The 20,253-nt window shown below is 38.1% G+C and overlaps 1 protein-coding gene across 22 annotated transcripts in view; it reads left to right on the forward strand.

The window, feature by feature from the left end:
* Positions 1-20,253, forward strand: part of SPATA5 (spermatogenesis associated 5) — a 227,248-nt gene that overhangs the window by 36,834 nt on the left and 170,161 nt on the right. For 20 of the 22 annotated variants that reach the window (XR_003255990.1, XR_003255989.1, XR_003255991.1 and 17 more), the window contains 2 exons: positions 11,489-11,542; positions 11,953-12,032. Coding sequence is in view for 18 of the 22 variants with exons in the window: in XM_026081407.1 (XP_025937192.1) it covers positions 11,489-11,542; positions 11,953-12,032 (134 nt within the window). In the remaining 4 variants the exon portion in view is untranslated. Of the gene's footprint in view, positions 1-11,488; positions 11,543-11,952; positions 12,033-12,863; positions 14,857-20,253 lie in introns of those variants that run through there. The other 2 variants (XM_026081418.1, XM_026081424.1) reach the window with 2 other exon arrangements.

Consider the following 20,253-nt stretch of genomic DNA (forward strand, 5'->3'; position numbering starts at 1 on the left):
AGAGCACAGAAATAACATGTTGAATGGATGGGTAAGCTATTTAGTAGCATCTAAATGCTTTCTTTTAGTGAAAAATCTGAATGTTCAGAATTATTTGAAATGTTTCTTAAAATGAAAACAGCAAAATTCTTAAAGCATTAGAAATGAAATCAACTGAGATTGGATAGTGGGTACCTGTTCTTACTGTAAGAACTGATTGCATGGGAATGTTATTGTCTCCTCTCTTATATTCCTTTTCATTCCTCAGGAAAGTCACTTTCTTTATCTTAATATTGATATTTCATTACAGGATTTTCTTGCTGTGGTAGCCTGTTTTCAGGGGAAATCATTCTATTTCATCAGTTTCTAGAAAGGTTGCAAAATAACATACCTGGAGTACTCTTGGATAAGTGGGATGTTCTCTCAACATTAAGAAACACTTTAAATAAAGAAATATTTTGGAATTCACTTCCTACGAATCATTGTAATTGATTACTGCGGGGCATATGGAAAATGCATGAATAGAAGTTTAATAATATTGAGCTTCAACACATAGGAACAAAAAAAGAAGATAGTAGAGTGATTCCGTATGAGGTAGGCTTGCAGCTGTGTTAATGTGTTAATGAAGTGCAAGAAAAAACATTTTTTTAAGTGTTTTTGTTTTAAAAGTGCCTCCTCCTTGACAGTGAGGTCACGTACACTTTTCTATTGACCATCTCTTTACTCGCAGAGCTCTCCGTGGTAGTGCTTTCTATGCAGCTTCCTTCTCTGCCTGTCCTTTCAGTGATGCTGTTGGTGTAGCTCTGGACTCTGTCCTCTCAGGAAGCTGAGGCACTTGCGCTGACCCTGAAGCCAGCAGCCCTTCATTGCCTTTGCTTCCTGGTATTAAAGCCATGCCTCTGGGTCGCAATCATGTCAACAAGAGGAGCCTTGGAAACCTCTGCCCTTAAGAAACACTAGCCTTACTGCCTCTTCCTTACAAACAAAGTAGTTCTTTGTACTCCAGAGTTACTGGTAAACAAGGTAACCTTTTCCTCCTGCACTGCTCAGGAAAACATTCCTTCTTTGTTTTGCCCAAAGCATTGATGCCTGAAAGGACAGGAACAAAAGCAGTAGTATAAAAAAAAAAGAAAGAAAGAAAGAAAAAAAAGAAAAGAAAAAAAAGGAAAAAGAAAGAAAAAAGTTAATAATGATTGTGTTTGCTATCATGTATTCATTAATCTAACTGCATCAGTAAAAATGGCTAACATGCACTTCGTTAACATTAACACAAACCACCTTTTCCATTTGGGGTCATGTTGGGTGTGAGTTATCCAGGAAATACACCAGTATGAAAGTACTTTTATATAGTAATGCAGCATTTCTTCACTATGGATTTTCTAATGGTGCAAAAAACATTGTTATTGACAACTGCAACAGAAATGGCTGGCTTGGGGAAACTGCCTTTTATTCTCTGTCAGTTTAAGTACCTTGGCCTGGAACTGCCCAAATATTCAATGTACAGATGTTCCAAGAGGTGCTTCTCTGGAGTATATCCAGCCATGGATATGTTGACTCCAGGAAGGGAACAGAGCCCACTTTCCCTAACTTTGCATTTGCTTCCTGGACAGAAAAGGCAACATCCATCATGTATTAAATGTGTTAAACATCATTGCTTGTAGTGCTTTTTAAAGCACAACAGGCTTGAATTCATCTCTACTCCATGTACTCCTGCAATAAATCCAAAGTAGATGAATATGATGAATTTTTCAAAAAGAGAGGGATCTTTTTCTGCAGCTTGTAGTCCTGTTAATTTTCCCTTTCTGTTCATTATGTCTCAAAAGGCTGTTCCTGTAAGTGATACCAGGCTTCTTGAAACAGAAGTGCGTTTCTCGATAATTTACTTTACGGACTTGCTTCTTCCAGTCTCTCTTGCCCCAAATAAATGATCTTGATGAAAAGTGTCTGCCATACATGCTGTAGAATATGTATACTCTTTCAGTATAATTAAGGTGGCTCAGGGTTGTGGGGTCCTTCTCAGGAGTGGACTACAGACAGAAGGAATTGCTCTGGCTGTGGGCGCCTGCTGCTGGATTCCGGCTGTCTCCTGTGTGTCTGAAACCTGAGAAGAAACTGAGTACATTATCTGCAGCACTTATTTGGTCCAGTGATTTTTTTGGAAGATGGGCCTACTGTGGGTGCACAGTACATTTAATATGCATGGACACAGTAAGTCCCACTCTATTTGATAAGTGATGAATGTATTCTACATGTGTAAATCAGCTGCACTGCTCAGGTGCAATCAGTACCTCCCTGCCCCAGCCTGGAACCAGAAAAGCTTGGCACTGCTTTTCCAGATGGGTCTGTGCAATGTCTCTTCAGTTTGCCCAGCTCACTGTTAAATAAGGTATTTCTGCTAGTCTGTAAGGAATCTGTTCAAATGTGTCATTTCCATATATCTTTGGAAAGGCTGGCTGTCATAGTGCTGTAGGAGGCCTGGCCAAATGGTGCAGCCTTAAACATATGTCTGACATGTCTATAGTATGGTGTGGAAGATAGGCAAAGTCTAGATGCAGTTTCTGGGCAGAAGAGCTGAAGGAATAATGTGATAACAGATGTTTGACGTTGCATGTTGTTCTCTCTTGAAATCTATTGTGAAGTTTGAAGGGTTATTGTTATGATGTTTGACCCATCTGTGTACATACTGTTTGATATTTGGCCAAAACTTTTTATAGTTGTATTTTTACCAAGACTGGTGACCTTTTGCTTTTCCAGAGAAAAGATTTTTTTGTTTGTTTGTTTGTTTCCAACAAAGCAATTTTACGTATAATTCCTGAAGGAATTGTTCGTTTCTGTTTCTTCACTTGACTGTTTGTCTCCTTCATACAATGTATCTGCTAAATTTATTGGGGAGGAGGTTGTCAGCTACTTTCCAGGGGATAGCCCTTCCTGTTCCCTCCCACTGCCCCTTTCTAAATCTCTTGTAGCTCTTGATGCTCCTCAGGGTTTTAGTGGACATCTTGATTCTTTTTTTCCACCAAAAAACCTCTGTTACAAAAAGATAAATTAGTAGTTCTTATCTTCTTGGAGAGTTTTCAGTGTTTTGCAGTTGTGGACATGAGCAAGTATAAGACTATGTGAACAAATGAATTAGGATTTTTCTTTTTCTTTCTTCGGTGTTTGAACATCAGTCTTGCTTTATCAGCGCTTTTTGATCTGGTTGAGTTCTTATTTCTCTCAACTTTGTATGCACTTTTGTACTTCTCCATGCTCTTCTTGCGCAGGACCAAAAGCTTTTCCTCAGAAATGTATTTTATGCATTTCTGTTACCAATGGAAAAAGAAAATTTATATACAGATATTGGGCTTATAAATATTAATAGGATACAGGATATAATTTTCAACTTCTGCCACGCTGATGACAGCTCTGTTATGTACAGCTGTCTCTGCGACATTTTTGCTTTTGATGCCATCTAGTTTTTCTGAAATTGAACACAAAGAAAATGAAAGCCCTGTTTCTGTGGGGTGTGTTCCCTCTTTTGACAGTTTGCTTGGTGGCTACCTTTCTGTCCTGTTCTGACAGTTCCTGCACTTAGGGTCAGGATGGGCAGGTCAGGACTTTGGATGCTTTTTTGAGACGTATGTTGATTAGACTGCTAAGATTTTGTAGTGATATAATAAGAATATTTTTGGAGGAAATGTCTTGTATCTTGCTATATTGCATAGGTTGGTAACAAAAATAATACTTATACCTGCATTTGTCTTGCATCTTAATTTGTTCAGATTTATTACTACTCTTTTGGATTTTTTTTTTTTTTAGGAAATCCTGTATCATTGATTTGTGTTAAAAATCTAATGAATATTACTTTTCTTCATGGATTTTCTGTTGGATTTCTGTGAAGCAACTTGCAGAGAATCTGTGTGGATTTTTTCTCTCATTATTATGGTATCTAGGTAATTAACCTTACTAGCAATTAAGAAAACCATTGGCTTTTTTGTTTTTAACCTTTTTCAGAATGAACATGGGAATCTTTTCTTATGCTGTAAACCTGGTAGGTACCATGGAATTTCCTCTGGATAAGTTTCATCACTCTGTGCTAAGGGGCCCTGTAGCTGACAGTGCCATAAGGGTCATGGGGGCTGAATAATCCTTTTGCCCTTTGAGTTGCTCATATGCCTGGGATGAGGCAGACTGGAGGGGCTGTGTGTTGCTGGTGGTATCCTCATACTTATTCCAAACCTGCTAAAATTAGAGGGTGAGTTTCTACTACCTTAAGGAGTCTTTTGCTCAGGGCTACACGAACAGTGGACTTTGAGTTCCATTTTCTGTCCTACAAGCAGATTACCTGAATTTACAAAATAAGTAACAAGAAAAACTATGCAACTTCTATATACTTGTAAAGGGTTTTAGAAGATTTGGTTTTTCTCTAGCTGCTCATTGCTTTCTTATTAGAAAGCAGTATTTGTCTAGTTGTCTGTTTAAAATCAAAACAAAGCGAAAACTAACTCAGTGACAGTGACAAAACACAGCTTAATTTTTCGGAAAACTTAGATCTTGAAAAGATAAACCCTTTGGAATTCAGCTCTCTAAGTGAGACACACAGAGTATTGTAAACATGATGAAGCATGAAAGCAGTATTTAAAAAAACGGTGGCAAGAAGTGTTGAAGTACATTAACACTGAACAAACCAACAGTACTAATGATGTATACTATACTGCTCTAAAATATTTGAATATTTTATATGGATTAGGAGCTCAAACTATGGAGAAGAATTTTGTTAGAAAATATTCCTGACATTTTATTTTCTGTTACTTAAGAGCTTGGGCTGAAAGAATCTTTCTTTTCTTTTTCAATTAGCAGTAATTACAAAAATACACACTGTTCTCAGAGCTCTGATTTCACTTTGGCTTGATTTAACTTCCTATATCACCCTGCAGATGCTTTTGTACCACTCCCCGTGCCTGACATGTGCTTAAGTTTAGTTTGTCATCTGGGTCAATTACGTCAAAATATTTTCCAATTGAAGTTTCCTCTGCTTTTCCCTTCAGTTCTTGGCTGCGGCAGTTAAAACAGATTAACGAGGCTTGGAAAGGCCGTCTGCTTTGCTTTGTGAAGAGCTGTCACTGAATTTTTGGAAGATATTTTAGCCTTCTGACAGGGATTTCAGCAAGCTCTTCTTAAGCTATGTTTGTGAGCAGAAGCATGAAATCAGAAAGTTTTGAGGCGGTGACTAACTGAGTAAAAAATGTTTTTAAGGTTAAAAATGAAGAAGCATTGTGGTTTTATGAGAAACTCTGGCAAACATTTGATAAAACCAACAAAAAAGAAGATTTACAGTAACACATTATTTAATTAGCAGATAATGAAACTAACATGCCCTGTGTTTTGAAAAATGCCTGATGTTTAAATAACGTTTTCCACAAGAGATAGCAACTTGAGATGATTTAATGAACTCTCTTAATGCAAAGGCTTAAATATGTTTCACTCAACTAAAAATAAAGAAAGACATTTATGCAGTCTTACCATAAACTTCCCCCCAAATGAATATGCACCCAGAAAGTAATCCCCTTTGTTTCTTTATCCCTTTTCAGTTACTTTTCAAGACTGGTTCTTATTAGCACCTAGTTTCTCTCTCTGTTAAAGTTGCCCAGGGTTTGTCAGCAATGAGGACATGGCAAAAGCAGCAATCATGGAATCGGGTGTTGCTGGAGTGGTGAAACGTTGGCAGCTGAATATGGTTTGTGGCATGGGTGGTAATTTTGTGTCATCTTGATGGATCATTTTTTGATCCCACTTGCATCCTGCCCTGATTGTATCAAGCCTGGTTCGAGGTGGAGTAGTGGATGGCAGCCTTTCAGCTTGAAAGCTGGCACCATGGCTAAATGTGGTCATGAATAAGAACGGGTGCTGAAAATCCATGACAAATAGGAATGATTTGTGAAGGGCTTTCTTTGTGGATAAGGAGAGTGAGTGGGATGGGTTATCTGCTAGATCTGCTTCAGCTCTGTTTGTTATGATAGAATTTCACCTCTGACTTACTAGTGCCGTGCCTGTGCTTGCGCAGCACTTCTTAAGCACGCAAAATCCTGATAAATGTGAGTGGTGGTTATGCCTGAGTGCTGAGCAGGGCCCTCTCTGGATGCACTGGTGCATGCAGTCAATTTAATTCAATGTTTATGGTGAGTTCACTCAGCACTACAAATATTGGCTTCTGTATTACATAAAGAAGCCTTGAAAGATTGTCACTGAAGTTTATTAGTCACAGCAAAAGGGAAGCAAGTCAATTCTGAGTCATGTTGATAAAGAAAAATGGAGATTGTATTTGCTTTGAGCAATTTAATTACACTGCTTTTATAAACTTAGTTGCATGGACTGCAGTTTCCAATTTTTGCCAACCTACTCCCCTGGATACTTTGGAACCTACAAGCACCTGTTTAAATTTAAGTTTTTAAAACACCAGACAGGTGTCAACAGGTTTATTTTAAGGTCCTTTAGAAAGCAGGTCAGAGGGAGAGGAAGCGATTAAAATGGTGAAACTGTACTGAGCCTGAGGTTTAAATGCTGCTTAGAATCTGTGAATGATGCAGATTAAATCATTCAGCAACATTAAAAATGAAGAACCAGGCTTTATTCTTAACAAGCAAATATAGTGCATTTTATGAGCAAATGTTTTTTTCTATGTAGCTTAACCAATTACAAAATAATTCATGCACAACCTCTGCGTTAGAAATAGCTTTACTGTTAAAAGAAAGGAAGTCTTATTATTTCTCTTGCTACCTCTCTTTCCTGTAGCCCTCCTGAGTGATATGTTATTTTGGTTTGATTGTGGTATGGATGGGGTAGTTGAGATTTGCTGTTGAGATTAGAGGAAGAACCCCCCCCCCCMCACACACACACATCTAATTAATTTCTGAGTTCTGTACAAATCAGCTAGCATTGTGACAGTAAATTAGCTCACTTGACTGGCACTGTTGTGGGACTGAGAAAAGAAATGAGCTGAAATAGAGGTTTTAACTCCATGAAAGCTGTCGTGGTAAGGGGTGGGGTCCAGCTTCACTCGTCTGAGCTGGTTGTCTACACTCATGCAGTCTGATGAGAAATTAGCACATCAGAGTGAGGTGGATTGCATCTGCAAGCTAGATGTCTGTCTGTCCAAATCAGTTAGTGTGAATGTCTAACTCAGATGCAGATGTCTGAATGTGGGCAAATGAACCTTGCTGTAGGTACTCATTTTGAAAAGTTGAAAACTTATTTTGGCATCCAGACATCTTTTTTTTCTTTTCCCCCTTTTTTTGAGGTTTGTGGTAAGGATCTCAGTTTCTAGATACTTCATTTGAAATTAAATATTAGTTATATGACTGATATTTTAATGTCTGTTTGATCATTTCTTCTTTGAGCATGACAAAGAAGGAATTGTGTATTGTGTATTGCAGAGTAATCTGTAGGATATGATATAAATTCTCTGATTCTGTGGGTTTTTAAAAAATATGAATCATACTCCATAGTTAACATAGTTCAGTGTGTTAGAGCCCAGAACTTTCACGTCCGTTTATGGCTGTATTTTAGAACCCAATAGACAGAGCTGCGTGTTGGTGAAATTTGGAGCAGTGTCCATCTGGCTCAACAAGTATACATAGATGACTTCCCTGATTGTCAAACAGTAAAAAAATTATGTATAGAGGGAAGTCACTGACTAAGTTTCATATCAGTTGGAAGTCGGTTCCCCAGTATTTTAGGTGGAAGAAATCCCCAAGTGGACCTAAGCATTGATTAGAAAAATTTCAGGGGTACCAGATTTTGCTCTTGCAATTTAAAAGCTCTTTGAGAACTTATGTCATAACGATGTGTACATAAGCTTATCTCATGTTGAAGGCTGTGCACAGAGTTTTTATCTTTTGTGCAGTTACTCTTTCAAGAGCTTATTCTGATCATATTTTGAATGTAAGGAATTTTCTATTTTTTCTCCTTTTTTAAAAGAAATCAATATAGGAGAAAAACCCACAAGCAACCCAGACTATAAGCAAGTGGAAGGTTTCATGATAGAAGGGGAATGTCTCTTGTAAACGAGGATGGGATATTCTTTAAACAGAGCATACATGGAAGTTATCTCTACTTTGAGGCTGAGTAAACAAAACTCTGGATATTTCAGCAGTGTAGAGTGTGCCTGAATTGGCAGATTTTATACTATTAGTCTGGATTGTAACTCACAAATGGTGTGTGCTTATATGCATGGCTAAGCTACAACTACTCCTGCCAACTTCCTCCTCCAAATCTTTTGCTGCTTTTGGAGTCATTGTGCAAATGGCCAGAAGGAACAGGTTTTGTTTCTTCACATCCCTTCATATGGAAGATTGCTTGTTGCAGAACAGAACTGAGCTATGCCTCATTAAACCCTACCATTTGTTGCTAGGACATCTTGGTCAGCATATCAACAGCTGTAGGCAAATTTTAAATGAATCATTATGATTACCTCCAGGCCAAAAATGGTGTTTTAACAATTGTCACTTTGCTGACCAAGTGCAGTTCATGTCCTTTGTTTTTAAAGCATTGGAAAAGCGTAGAAATACAAAAGAACTCCCAGTATTTCTTGAGTGGCCACCAAGCTCTAAGCAAACTTTGTAAAAAGAGAAGATAAGCTTTGTGAAAATTGGGAATGATGCTCAGCTATCAGCAGGTGGCTGTGTGACAAATGGCCTGTAGACTGCTTGTGATAGAGAAGATGTGTCTTTAAAAGAGCTACCACCAATCTCAAAGACATACCCATTTTCAGACAGAGTAAGGCAGAGCTTCAGCTTGTGTTGGACCAGAGCTTACCCAGTTCAGTTTCTCTACCAAGCATCTTTGAACATTTCTAGCTTTTGTGTTGTGGTTTTATGTGTTTGCATTAGACAAAATGTTTACCAATTCTTCTTCTTCTGTGAGTTCTTTCTCTTCTTTTGGAATCTTTTCCTTTATTGCCAGGTATAATAGGAGTCCAGGCCACTTGTAATAAAGACCTTGGTTCTGAATGGCTGTTTTGGTATTGTTTATGAGAGGTGAACTATGAGAGCTGCTTAAAATCAGCTTTCATGAAAATTCTCCATGAAGAGGCACAGATCATTAATAATGCTGCTCTTTCACATGGTGTTCCTGCTTAATGAAGAGCAAAATGGGAAAAAACTTCATGTCAAAGCTTACAGCAAAGCCTTGCATTCAAAATAGTTCCCTTTGGAAGCATTTTAAACAGTATTTGTTGCTTTGATGTTGCCTTGATCGTATTTTAATGCTTAATTAAAAATAAAACTTCAAGCATCTGAAATTATATTGTACCTGAAAGCTCTAAGAGAGTAGTTTTGGTTTTAAGTATTTTTTGCTCAGACAAATGAAGAGAAAATGTTGGACTATTTGATGTTGTCTGTCATACTAGAAGAGTGCAGTACTGGCACTGATGTGTATAATGTTGGCTTCAATGAGAACACTGATGTGAATGAAGATTACTTGTGAGAATAAGGGCGTGAAAGAGAAGGTCTGCAGGTTCCAAGAAAAAGTTAGTAAAAGAAATCTGTAATTGTGGGCAGAGTCTGCAGAGGTTTCTCAGTGTATCGGCTTGGTTTAACGAAAAGCAAGACAGAAAGGGAAAACTGCTCTCTAGTTTCTTATGGATTTGTTAGACCCATGCTGTCAGATTCCTCATCTGCAATGAACATGATGAACAGCAAGGGCCCAGAGCAGCTGGATGCCGTCTCTTTGAACTACAAGCCTATTCTGCACAAACTGCTGCACGCTTCTCGTGTTTGGTGTCCACAACGAATAGGGAAAGGCCTCCTTATTCTCTCTCACGTGCTCTTTTTTTTTCTCCCCCTCTTTTTCTTTCCTGAGTTCTTCATCAACAGCCTCAAATTTTTAAACTTTGAAAGCCTGCAGGTGACACTTTAGCAACTGCACCAGTTGTTTTAGGGGTGGATGTTGATGAAGGGAAGCAGTGCTAATTGTATCATTTCTCTTTCCTATGGGCAAGGCACATGTTACTCTTCTTTTGTCCCTTACCCAATTGGTCTTACCTGTGTGGTAGAGTGGGTCTGGCTACTGTTGTATCTCACCTGTTCCTTTGGGTAATGCATGGTGCCATAACATATATAGTGCTATAACGTGGATGCTTTGCTGATATCAGATAACTTATGCTTTTCATTTTAGGGTATACACTGTTTCCTAAACAATGCACACGTGCTTTCCAATGGTGCCAATGTCAAGATAAAGTCAGTACACTGTTACTGCAAGGCTGAAAATGAGTATGAAAGGGGAGTCTGGAAAAACAGTGTCCTGCATTTTTAGAGTGATGAATCTACATTTTACTGATCTAGGTCATAATTCCAGATGGTCCCCTTCAAAGAGAGGTTGTATCAGCACCTCTTTCAGTGCCAACGTATAAATGTATGTCTTCCAATACAAGTTAATTCTAGCATAACCGTTGATTACAGCTTCCTTACTATTCTGCTCAGAGCTTTATCTGAAGGTACTCAAAGCACTGAAGCGTAGGAAGGTTGTTCAATTTATAGACTGTGAAGTAGGATGTCATTTCTGCCGGTGAAATTGTGAGGACATCTGTTCCCTGGAAAATAGGCTGAAGCCGCTGGCTCATTTCATTCAGGGCAGCAGGTAATCATCATTGGTAGTGGCCGTAGGTCAAGGCTGATGTAAACCAGGCTGAACTCAATGCGTCGTTACCAATCCCATGAGACTCTTGGTCCCATTAAGAAGCATTTTTTTAGCAGCCTATCCTGCAGGGTTTAGCAGAACAGAAAATGCTCTGAGAATTCTCCATTGTTTCAATTTTTGTAATTGTAAATACTTGTTTTAAAACTTGAATACTGACCCTGTGGTCTCAGGTTTGTTCCTAGTGGACAGGGCTGTGAGTATAAGCAGGCACTGCAGTAGCTGGCACTATAATTGTGCTTGGCCCTCTCGGTAGAGAGGGGAATGAATGTGAATGAGCTGAGACATGAGACAGCTTTCTTGATGGTGATATGGCACGTTATGGATGTGTTTCAGGTGTGCTGTTACGGCAGCTTCTTCCTTCTGAACCTGAAATCTGTCAAATTCAAAGAAGTGCTTTTAACTGTGGGTTTAGGTTGTTGTTTTGGTGCCTGGATGGATAGGATGCCTGTTGAGTGCACAAATTAATGCTTATCTGTAATTCATCTTTTTGGCTGAATTACAGCCCCCCTTGTTGCTGTTGTTGAGCCAGCAACTTCCAGTAACCCCAAAGTGTTTCTTTTGTTTGTTTTTTGTTAATTCTGTTTCTCAAAAACTATTAGGTAGGTATTATGATAAAAGGACTACAAGCGTAGTCACTTGTATGCAAAGTTGTATGTCAAATGGTAGAAAAGAGGATAGGTAGAAGGTAAGCTGAAAAATGCACAAATAAGACTTTTGCAAGTGAGAAATTATCAAAAATCCTCCTAACAGAGTATCAGTAAGGTAGCATTGGTAAATTGTCTCAGCCATTTAGTATATAAATGTAATAAACTTTTTTTTTTTTTTTTTTTTGCAGGGACCTGAGCTGATGAACAAATATGTTGGTGAGTCCGAACGAGCAGTGAGAGAGGTGAGAAGGTGCTAACTGTACACAGTGTTATACGTTAAGCTTTTTTGGTATTCAAATTCTTCTGTGCTTATAAGGATACCTTTAAACTTTCCAAGAAAACCGCCTGCAGTTTGAGTTTTTAAGAAAAAAGAAAGGGACATTCTGTGCTGTTTATCCTCCTCCCACCCTGGCCTAGTGATGCATGTCAAATTCAGGATCCAGTACAACTTTCCCTATAAGCCTGTGTCATGCAGTGTCATAGATAACTACTGAAAGGTCTGGTTTTTAAAAATGACTGCAAGGCTTATGTCTGTTCTGTGATGTTCTTTAGCTTTTGGAGTGTGCAGAGAGTGATAGCGTTCTGTTTTAAAAAAAAAAAAAAAAAAAAATTCCATCCCTTAAAACTGAACGTTTCATTGTTGTTGTTCTAGATATTTAGGAAAGCCAGAGCAGTGTCTCCTTCAGTTCTTTTCTTTGATGAAATAGATGCCCTGGCAGTTGAAAGGGGAAGGTGAGTAATACTATTACAAAAATGATAGTCATTTATTTGTTTTCTGATAAATTACTCTAAAATAGCATTGTGCAATCGCAAGTATATCATGCTTCTAGAATTCTTTTATTAAAAAATTCATTCTACAGGCAGAAGGGTAGTATTTGTGACTTCTACTCAAGCCTATTTAATTTGGCATAAACAGGTAAGCTGGTGGAGTTCCTCCTTTCTCATGTCATTAGCAGGAAGGATTCTACTGGTTCTCATGCCCTTTAGCTCTTTTCTGTGGTTTTAACTTGCATTTATTTCCTGACTCCTAACTAACTCCTTTCTTTTCCCATGGTTGTTGCATTGGCCTAATAAAGTGCCTCCATCAAGCAAAGAATATGATCATATGGTATATACTGATGGAGTTTCCAATGAGACTACTCATATACTTAAATTTAAGCCTATATTTAAACATTTTGCTGGACAGGGACAAAAGCTGTGAAAAAATCTGGGAATATATATGCCCTTTCAAGTGCAACATTAAAAAGGGATTCTTGTGGAAGCAGCTAACAATCTTTTTATAACTTCCTGCTTTGCCTTGATTATGGCAGCGTCTGCAAGTTTAACTTTTGTCCGAAGAAGTATTACAGCAGGTTTTACTTGCTACTATAGCATTTTAGATTTGAAAGGCTCTGTAAGTAGGCTTTCTTGGACGATGCCTTTCTATGAAATATTTTCCTGTTGTGAACTAGTGCAAGCTTTTTTCTGTCTTGTTGGATTTGCATGAAAAACTGTCAAATATATGCATGTAGGAAGTATTTGTCCAGTTTAAAGGCACATTAGCATTCCATCATTTTTTTCTAGAACAGAAGCAACCTCAGCATCCATACAGATTCCTTTATATTGCAAAAGGGCCATTTGTATCTGCAGAAAAGGATAAAAGGTGTCATTCTGACCTTTCAGCAACTCATTGTTTACTTACACAAGGAAGCATCTTCTGCTAGATGGAGCTGCCCTGTAAAACTGCTAACAAATGAACACATTCTTTGTTGAAATTGGTACAAGAGCTGGTACAAGACATCTTCAAGAGCATCCTCCTTATGTGAAATATATGCCACTGCAAAATTTGTAAACTTCCTAGAAATGCTACCCACCCTGTAGTACAATGTTAGAACACCTGCCTATGTGCCTATTATCACAGCAGAAGTTGCAAAAATGTGTTCTGGAATCAAGCCAACAGAAAAAATCAACCCATGCTGCAATTGTTAAAGTGTTTAGCTTTCAGAAATACTGCTTCGTCAAGATAAAACCTTTTGGAGGAATAAAACACAGTACATTTTAATCAGCCTTTTCACACAGTGCCTTAAAGGCACTGAATTTGTTTGTTTGTTTCATTCTTCTAGGGGGTAAATAACCCAATTTTACATTACCTGGAATTGTCTGCAGGGGGTAGTAGGCCTGGCACAGCTTGCTGAAGAATGTGGTATGACCTGCTGCAGTCATTTTGTGCTGGAGACATCTGGTTTGGGAGCTTTAAAAAGAACAGGGTGGGACACACAAATATTTCATTGTCAAATCTGAACCAGATGGGAGGTAAAATATGTAGCAGAGTTCTCATAAAATTCATCTGAAATTAAATGGTGTAGGAAACCAGACAAGGCACTTATTAGAAATGGCCTTTTTTTACAGGCTGATTTTGCACAGTAGGAATTTGCAAATGCATTAGAGATGCTAATGATTTGTGGCCTCTGGAGATCCATTTCCTGTACTATTACTAACCATACTGAAGTTTTCAAGGAAACACCTGTTTATGTTGTCTCCCTGTTCCCTCTGTTGGCTGAATTGTTTTTTTTCTGTCTTGGCAGTGAAAAACACTCTGTGATACAACTTTGTAAAAGTTTTTCCTCTCAGTTTAAATCCTTGTTAGGATTCTGTGGGTTGTGGGTTTTGTGCAGAATGTGCTGCATCCCAAAACTCTCGGGTAGGTAACGTCTCCTGATCCTAACTGTGTCCAGAGATACTGAGAAGCCTAAACTGTTAAGTTGTGAGGGTAGTTTTCTGCACAGTTCAGATCTGATTAACAGATGTGAAATAGCACTGACTAATTGCTTAATGCTTTTGCTCTTCAGAACATTTTGCCAATTATTCATTAACCCATTATTACTTGCTTATATTTGACTAAAGCTTGTGGGTTTAAAATGCGTAAATGTTTTGCTCCAAACCCTCTGTAGAGATCACTAATCAATCTCATCTCATCAGCAGGCACGTATAAATTAATAGACATGGTAATTTATTATAACCAGTGACAGGTAGATCAAGAGAGCTAAGAAATCTCCTTGGTTGCACCATTCAGTGTGATGTCATCTTTGCATCATGTGGCAGAGTCTGTGTCACTGCAGAAGCCATTAGTCCATGTCAAACACTGTGGCTACATTCAGGTCTGTCACAGTGTTTTATTTATTTATGCATTCCCAAGCCATAACACCATAATTTTAATACAACATCTAACACTCTCCCTAGTGGAATTCTCATTATTAGTTTAATAGCAGGAGATTCAAGAGAAATCTCCTTACAAAGTTGCCTTTACTAAGTATATTAAAGAATGAACACTTTCCACAGTACGCTGAAGTATGGCCACAAATAAATGAACCTAAGTTCCAGTAGTGCTTTAGGAACTCATTTGGTAGCTTATTTGCTTTGGTAACTGGGCAAATACTTATGCTAAGGTAAACAGCATTGAAGGTATTTCTGTAGTGAGTGGAAGAAAGAAGGAAAATGCTGAAAATACTGCAGAAACTGACCTGTTTTCTTACGTGAAAGCGGAACGTCTTTCACATCTCCAGTGTATGCATGTCAAGCAAATAAACAGTTTTGTGATACAAAATGGATTTGTATATGTTTATTAATTATAAGAAATAATACTTTGAAATCAGCAAAAAGTACATTAACAGATGACATTTTTCAGTGTCAAAATATATTATTTCTGAAAAGATTATTTCTGATTCAGTGTGCTTAGAAATCCATATCTAGATGAACTAAGCTCCTACTTTTTCTCATTTTGTATGTAGAAAATGAAATAATGCATATTAATCAAGAGATTAAAAATGAGGGCTGGATACATACCAAAGTGGGACCGAATTTACAAAAATGTAATCCTGCATATCTGAAGAAAAATTGTTCAGTGTAAGGAGCAGCTGCTAGATGGAGAAATCTGGAGATCCTTGATGCAAGAAGATGAGAGGGTGATTCTGAATAAAGGACCTGAGTTTCCAATGTGATAGTGAAGATGGACAAAGATAGTTTGAGTCGTATTCTTTTTAGCATTTTGTTCTGTTACACTATGATTAGGGGTTGAATGGACTAGGAAAAAGGGAAGCATTCACCATGAATAATTATAAAGAGTAGGAGATAAACATACAGATGAAAAGATGAGGAGAAGGTAGAGAAGGCATAGCAATACATTTGGAGCAGGAAAATGATTAAATTTAGATAGAAAAAACTTCTGAAAATCAGAGAGACTTTTAATGGTGAATTCTCTTGCACTGAGAGTTAGTCATGTGGGGAGAAGCTCGGGCAACTTACTGTTTGACGCATTTCCAACAAAATGAAAATTTCTCAGGTTAACGTACAGTGAGGAACAGTCTTGCATGGGGTGAGGTGAGCTATGTGATGCAGGAAATCGTTTCCATCGTTCTGTGGCTCTAGTTAACATGAGGTTCCGTTAGCTAGTGATTTTTTCCCTACTTTTGAAAGTTGATGACTCTTTGTAGGAGAGCCTGTGCTAAAGTGAGACCCACAGGACTGGTCCAGATAGAGCAGCACATGAGGAGGAATGTTTGCCTCCAAGTAATCCCTTCCCTGTTCAAAGCTTAAGACTCTTAACAAATTGCACAGCTGCAAAGAATTATGGGTATTTGTTATTCCTGGGTATCCTGACCATGTTAAACCTAATTCTTCTGGCCATTAGAGGTTGCCAAGAGGGAAATGGCTTGGTAATTAGACTTGAAAGTGATGAATGAACGTAACTCTGTGTAAATGCAGCACAGACGGTCTGTTTGCTGAACTTAAGAAATCTATGTGCTTTGGAAATGGGTCGTTGTTTATATAAGTAGGATTTTTAGGATTTTTGAGCAGTAGACATATTTGTTCCTTTTCTTGTTTTTCAGAAGCAAAGCATTTTTCCTCTTAACTGCAAATCCCTGTAATCTGAGATGTGAAATGTTGTAAGCTGGAGTGAGAGACACTGCTAAATTCCATTTTCAGAGATAAAAAAAAAAAAAAAAAGAGGAGAGAGGGACAAAGATCAATACCTTGCATTTGACTTCCGAAGGCCAAAAAAAGTTGCTAGGCTGATAATAGTGACCTTTTTGGGGTGAGGCTTGAAGTGATGAAGTGAAGGGACTTTGGTACCGACCCACTGAAAGTACAGTATGATGGTGCTTTTCAGGTGATGTACATTATCCTGTGTGTTGGGGGGATACATTACACTACAATAATTAGTTGTGGAGAGAAGATCATTCTGTACATTCCTAAGCTATATTCAAAATGACTGTGATAGCAGTTTGTGTTGCTCAGAATCTCTGGAAGATGAATGGTTTTCATTTTAGGTATTAAAATATTTTCAGTCTTAACTTTTGAGGCACTCAGAGTTCTAAATGAGGTTAGAAGAACATCAATTTCTCTTCTGTAGTGTGACACCCCTTATTTTAACGGGGCTGTGATAAATCTTCTGGTTTTAAACCAAGCTGTCTGTCTTTCTGGAATGTATGCTTCAGCACGTATTTATAGTGTACACTTTAGCATATGGTCAAACTTTTGTATTCATGCAAATCCTAGGTGTAGTCACTAGTCTCTGTCATGAAAGAGGTCAGCCTAGGACATTCTAACCCATGATGAAACCCATAGACTGGATCCTGCAGGCCCAAAGCAAAGTGGTAATAGGTGGGATGGAGGTTCTCAGCAGAAAAGTACCTTGCACATGGTAACTCAACACTAGTAGAGCCAGAGGAGGTATTGTCACCCTAATATTACTCATGAAATGGGAAAAGAAGAATGTAAAGGAGTTGTGATCTAAAAATACATGGAAGTTATGGAGTTTTCCGATGCTGTACTTGGGTTGTGATGCACCTCGTTCTAACAGCAGGCTAAGCTAGACAAAGAGCTTTGCTTTCCTGAGTTATGTTGGCTCTGGTTGCCCGTGAATCGGGGAACATCAGCTAATTCTCTGCAACATCTGAGCTGTGTCTGGATGTGGTGGAAGCTGAGGCATTCAAAATTTTCCTGACTGCCTTCTGAATTCTTTAATGTTTTGGAATTTGGTGTCCCATTAGAAATAGTGTTTGGGGAAAAAAAGCTGCTCGTCAGTGCCAGCTTTCTATTTTAGGCCTAATGAGGAATGGTGAAGAAGTAAAGTTTTAAAACAATTTAATCAGACAGTAAGTGTTGGAGTTTGTTTGGAACAGCAATTTTAACAAATAGCTTTACCCATATTTTGCATATATCTGATAAATGTCTGCAACCCCATTCTTTTTAAAATAAACTCACCAAGCTTCTTGTCTAGCAAGAATCCTTTATCACATTGTGTTTTAAATCTGTGCATCTCCCTGGGTATAAAAAATGTATTTGTAATTTTACCAGCTTGTATTATAATTATGAAATTTGAAACTTTGTGCCCATTTGAAGTCAGTAAAGACTTTCCATTGGCATCAGTGGAAGCAGGACTTGATCTATAAACCTTCATCTTGCAATCACTCTGGTATATGGACAGATTTACAAGATTTAGAGGGACTTTCAAGTCCATAATGTAGGTAAGCCTGTTCTGTGGTGCTTAGGAATACTGTGCCAGAGTTGATCTCCAGCAAGATGCCTCAACCAAAGACATGAATTTGAGCTGCTGTTTGGATTCCTGCCAGAGGCCATGCTGTGGATGGATACTAAGATTGGAAGGATCAGAAGTGAGCATAAATGGTTCCCACCTTACTTCCTGCTATGGCATTGGCTATGGAAAAAGGTGTGCTTATCTTTGTGAAATGGGCACAAGCAGGCTATGACTGACTGACATTAGTGCTATAATCATTGCATGTATTTTTTTGGAAAGAAAAGCGGAACATAATTGTCATTAAAACTTATAATAGAAACTTATTCCAGATGAAAGTGAACCTTTCCTATTTAAATATTGTTATAATGAAGAGTAATCTAGTCTAGTTATTCACTTCTAGTCTGTAGCACTTCCAAATTAAACTGTACTTGCTTCCCTGGTAGATATGATTGATTGCAGTTTTCAGCTTGATTAACTTCCAGGAATGCACAAAGGAGAAATGCTCAGGAAAAGAGAAAGAAAGGAAATGGGAAGTAAACTGTACATCAGGTAGTTTTGGGGGGTTTTTTGTTTTGTTTTAAGACAACGGCAGCATTAACAGAATGGCAAATCTCTAGATATTAGCATCTTCCTGTTTCAGCTGGACAGTGCCAGTGCCAGATGGCAGCAAGGCTTAAAGTCTGTCTTTCGTAGGTGTGCATTTGGACTTAGTCAAAGACAGATGGAAATGGACTGTGGATCACCATCTAAGTAGTTAAGGATTTGGAGTTGTGCTTGGGGAAGGTCCTCTGGAGCAAAGCCTTTTGATTCCAATCCCATCTCCAACTGGCTCCTTTTCTCCTCTTCTCTCCTTTCCTTGTGTTTCGTTTTTCGGGGCCTACTTCACTTACTGCTTGAAGCTGCAATAAGAAATTTGGGCAAATGGAGGAGGCTGGTAGTACACATGCAAAGGATAATTAGGATGTTCCTCAAGCTATATCTTCAGCTCGGACGCTGAATTTTTGTAACTTCTCCAGATTTCCTCTGGAGATTTCCAGATGCACTTCTGTGGCACTTGCATTTTGGTCTAGAAAGCCTGGGAAGATGACGAACCATATAGTAGGGTAATAGCTGATACAGGTGCATATAGATCATGACAGCATCTAATCGTAGGGTGCTGGTGGAGGGAAGGGTTTAGGATTATCTTCTTTCAGTGTATTTCTGATGATACAGTCAGGAAAAGTCCCTGTTATGGGGAATATTTCTTATTTTAGCAATTATGAGTTTGTTTTGTGAATAGCCAAAATATTTAGTTGATAATGTACAGGACCTGAATGCTACATACTTCTCCTAGACTTTTTAATAACATCCAAGTCTGTGGTATCTATGCAACAGTGGTCTGAATTAATAATATTCATTGAAGTTTTACTTTACATGTGCCAGATGTGAATTTGGCCCAGTGTTTTAATACTTATCACTTAGACATATGTTTGTTGTGTGTGCATGTGCATGGAGGAATCAATTAGTAATTCTGGATGACAGTTTTGCAGCCCAAAACAGGAGTCATGTTTTTAAACTGGAATAAGTATGTGATTTAAAATGTGTTCTGTTTTTTTGGTGGGGGGGAGAGTCTGATATAAGAAAAAAAAAATAGCCATATTATGCTACTCTCTATAAACCTAGAATATTTATTGAAGTTTAATGTTCTTGAAAACCCAGTAGTATTCAAGGGAAACAGAGCTCAAAGCTTAAGTAAGGTTCTACTCTGCTATCTTTATAGAGAAGAATATTCCAGCTGAATTACTATTTCAGTAAAAGATGTATATTTGTGTAGAAGAGCCTTCTTTTTCCAGCTGGCATGACAGTATCCATTCCACTGTGCAAAATGCTCCACTAAAAATTTTTCTGAGTGAAAATTGGTATCTGGGAAGATAACACCATTATTATTTTTTATTTTTCTGGTAATGCTATTGGAGTAGGGTTTTTTTTTTTTTTCCTCCTAATGCTGTGGAAAACCTTGAACTGCCAAAGCTATATTTCACCAGAGTTTGTGAGGGAAGGAAATAAAACAGTGTGACAGTTAATTACAATCATGGCAGTTGGACTGAGAAGACTGACTTGGCAGGTGCTCCTTGCTGACAGTTTACCCCTGCAAAGCCCTGACAGAAATGTCAGACTCAATAAAATCCTTCAGACTGTGTGAGCGAAGTGACTCTTGTGTGGGAGTGTGCTGGCAGGGGGTTTTGGTATTTCAGGAACCTTTTACCTCAGTAGTTTGTGGAGACATTAAGAATCCTGCCAGAAAGGTCTATTTCAACCTGTATTAATTTTTTGATACCAACCATTTTGTCATGTCAATGAGTTCATTTGTTTTGATATAAAATTATTTCCAGAGATTCCAGTAAAAGAATTATTTGAGATATCATCTCCAGGAGTATTTATAAAACCCGTAAATTT

Source organism: Apteryx rowi, unplaced genomic scaffold (assembly GCF_003343035.1).
Source record: "Apteryx rowi isolate R43461 unplaced genomic scaffold, aptRow1 scaffold_55, whole genome shotgun sequence".
Taxonomy (NCBI): Eukaryota; Metazoa; Chordata; class Aves; order Apterygiformes; family Apterygidae; genus Apteryx; species Apteryx rowi.